Below are 539 nucleotides of genomic sequence, written 5' to 3'. Positions count from 1 at the left end.
TGCTGCGTCTCCTGCTGCAGCTGCATCTACTGCTGCTGCCTGTGCATCTGCTCCTGCTGCTGCTGCATCTACATCTGCTGCTGCTGCTGCTGCTGCTGCTGCTGCTGCAGTTACGCTTGCTGCAGTTGTTGCTGCGCTTGTTGGTGAGCAGCAAGGAGACAGCGAACAGCAGAGGAGATAGATTTCATCAGCGCCACTCTGTCTTCTTCTGGGGGCCTAAACAAAAAAAAAATATATATATTTTTATTTTTATATTTAATATAATATATTTTATTTAGTATATATAATACAATATAGTTAATATAGTATAATTAATATAATATATATAATATAATATATTTAATATAATTAATGTTATATATTTAATATAATGTAATAGTAGTAGGATCTCTTGGGGGCCCCCAGGGTACAGGCTAGGGGCCCCCAGGGTACAGCCGAGGGGCCCTCAGGGTACAGCCAAGGGGCCCCAGGGTACAGCCTAGGGGCCCCCCGAGTGCCTCCTAAACCCTAAACCCTAAACCCTAATCCCGCTGTGTATG

General features: G+C 43.8%; 1 protein-coding gene across 1 annotated transcript in view; it reads right to left on the bottom strand.

The window, feature by feature from the left end:
- Positions 1-188, bottom strand: part of EMH_0067620 (uncharacterized protein) — a gene marked incomplete at both ends in the record, with an annotated part of 1,420 nt that extends 1,232 nt beyond the window's left edge. The window contains one exon of the mRNA XM_013498647.1: positions 115-188. Coding sequence (XP_013354101.1) covers positions 115-188 — 74 coding nt within the window. The remainder of the gene's footprint in view (positions 1-114) is intronic.
- Between the last annotated feature and the right edge of the window lie 351 nt (positions 189-539).

Source organism: Eimeria mitis, genomic scaffold (genome assembly GCF_000499745.2).
Source record: "Eimeria mitis Houghton genomic scaffold, Emh_scaff3594, whole genome shotgun sequence".
Lineage (NCBI taxonomy): Eukaryota > Apicomplexa > Conoidasida > Eucoccidiorida > Eimeriidae > Eimeria > Eimeria mitis.
The sequence above is the reverse complement of the archived record's forward strand: the minus strand, read 5'-3'. Positions and strand labels throughout refer to the sequence as shown.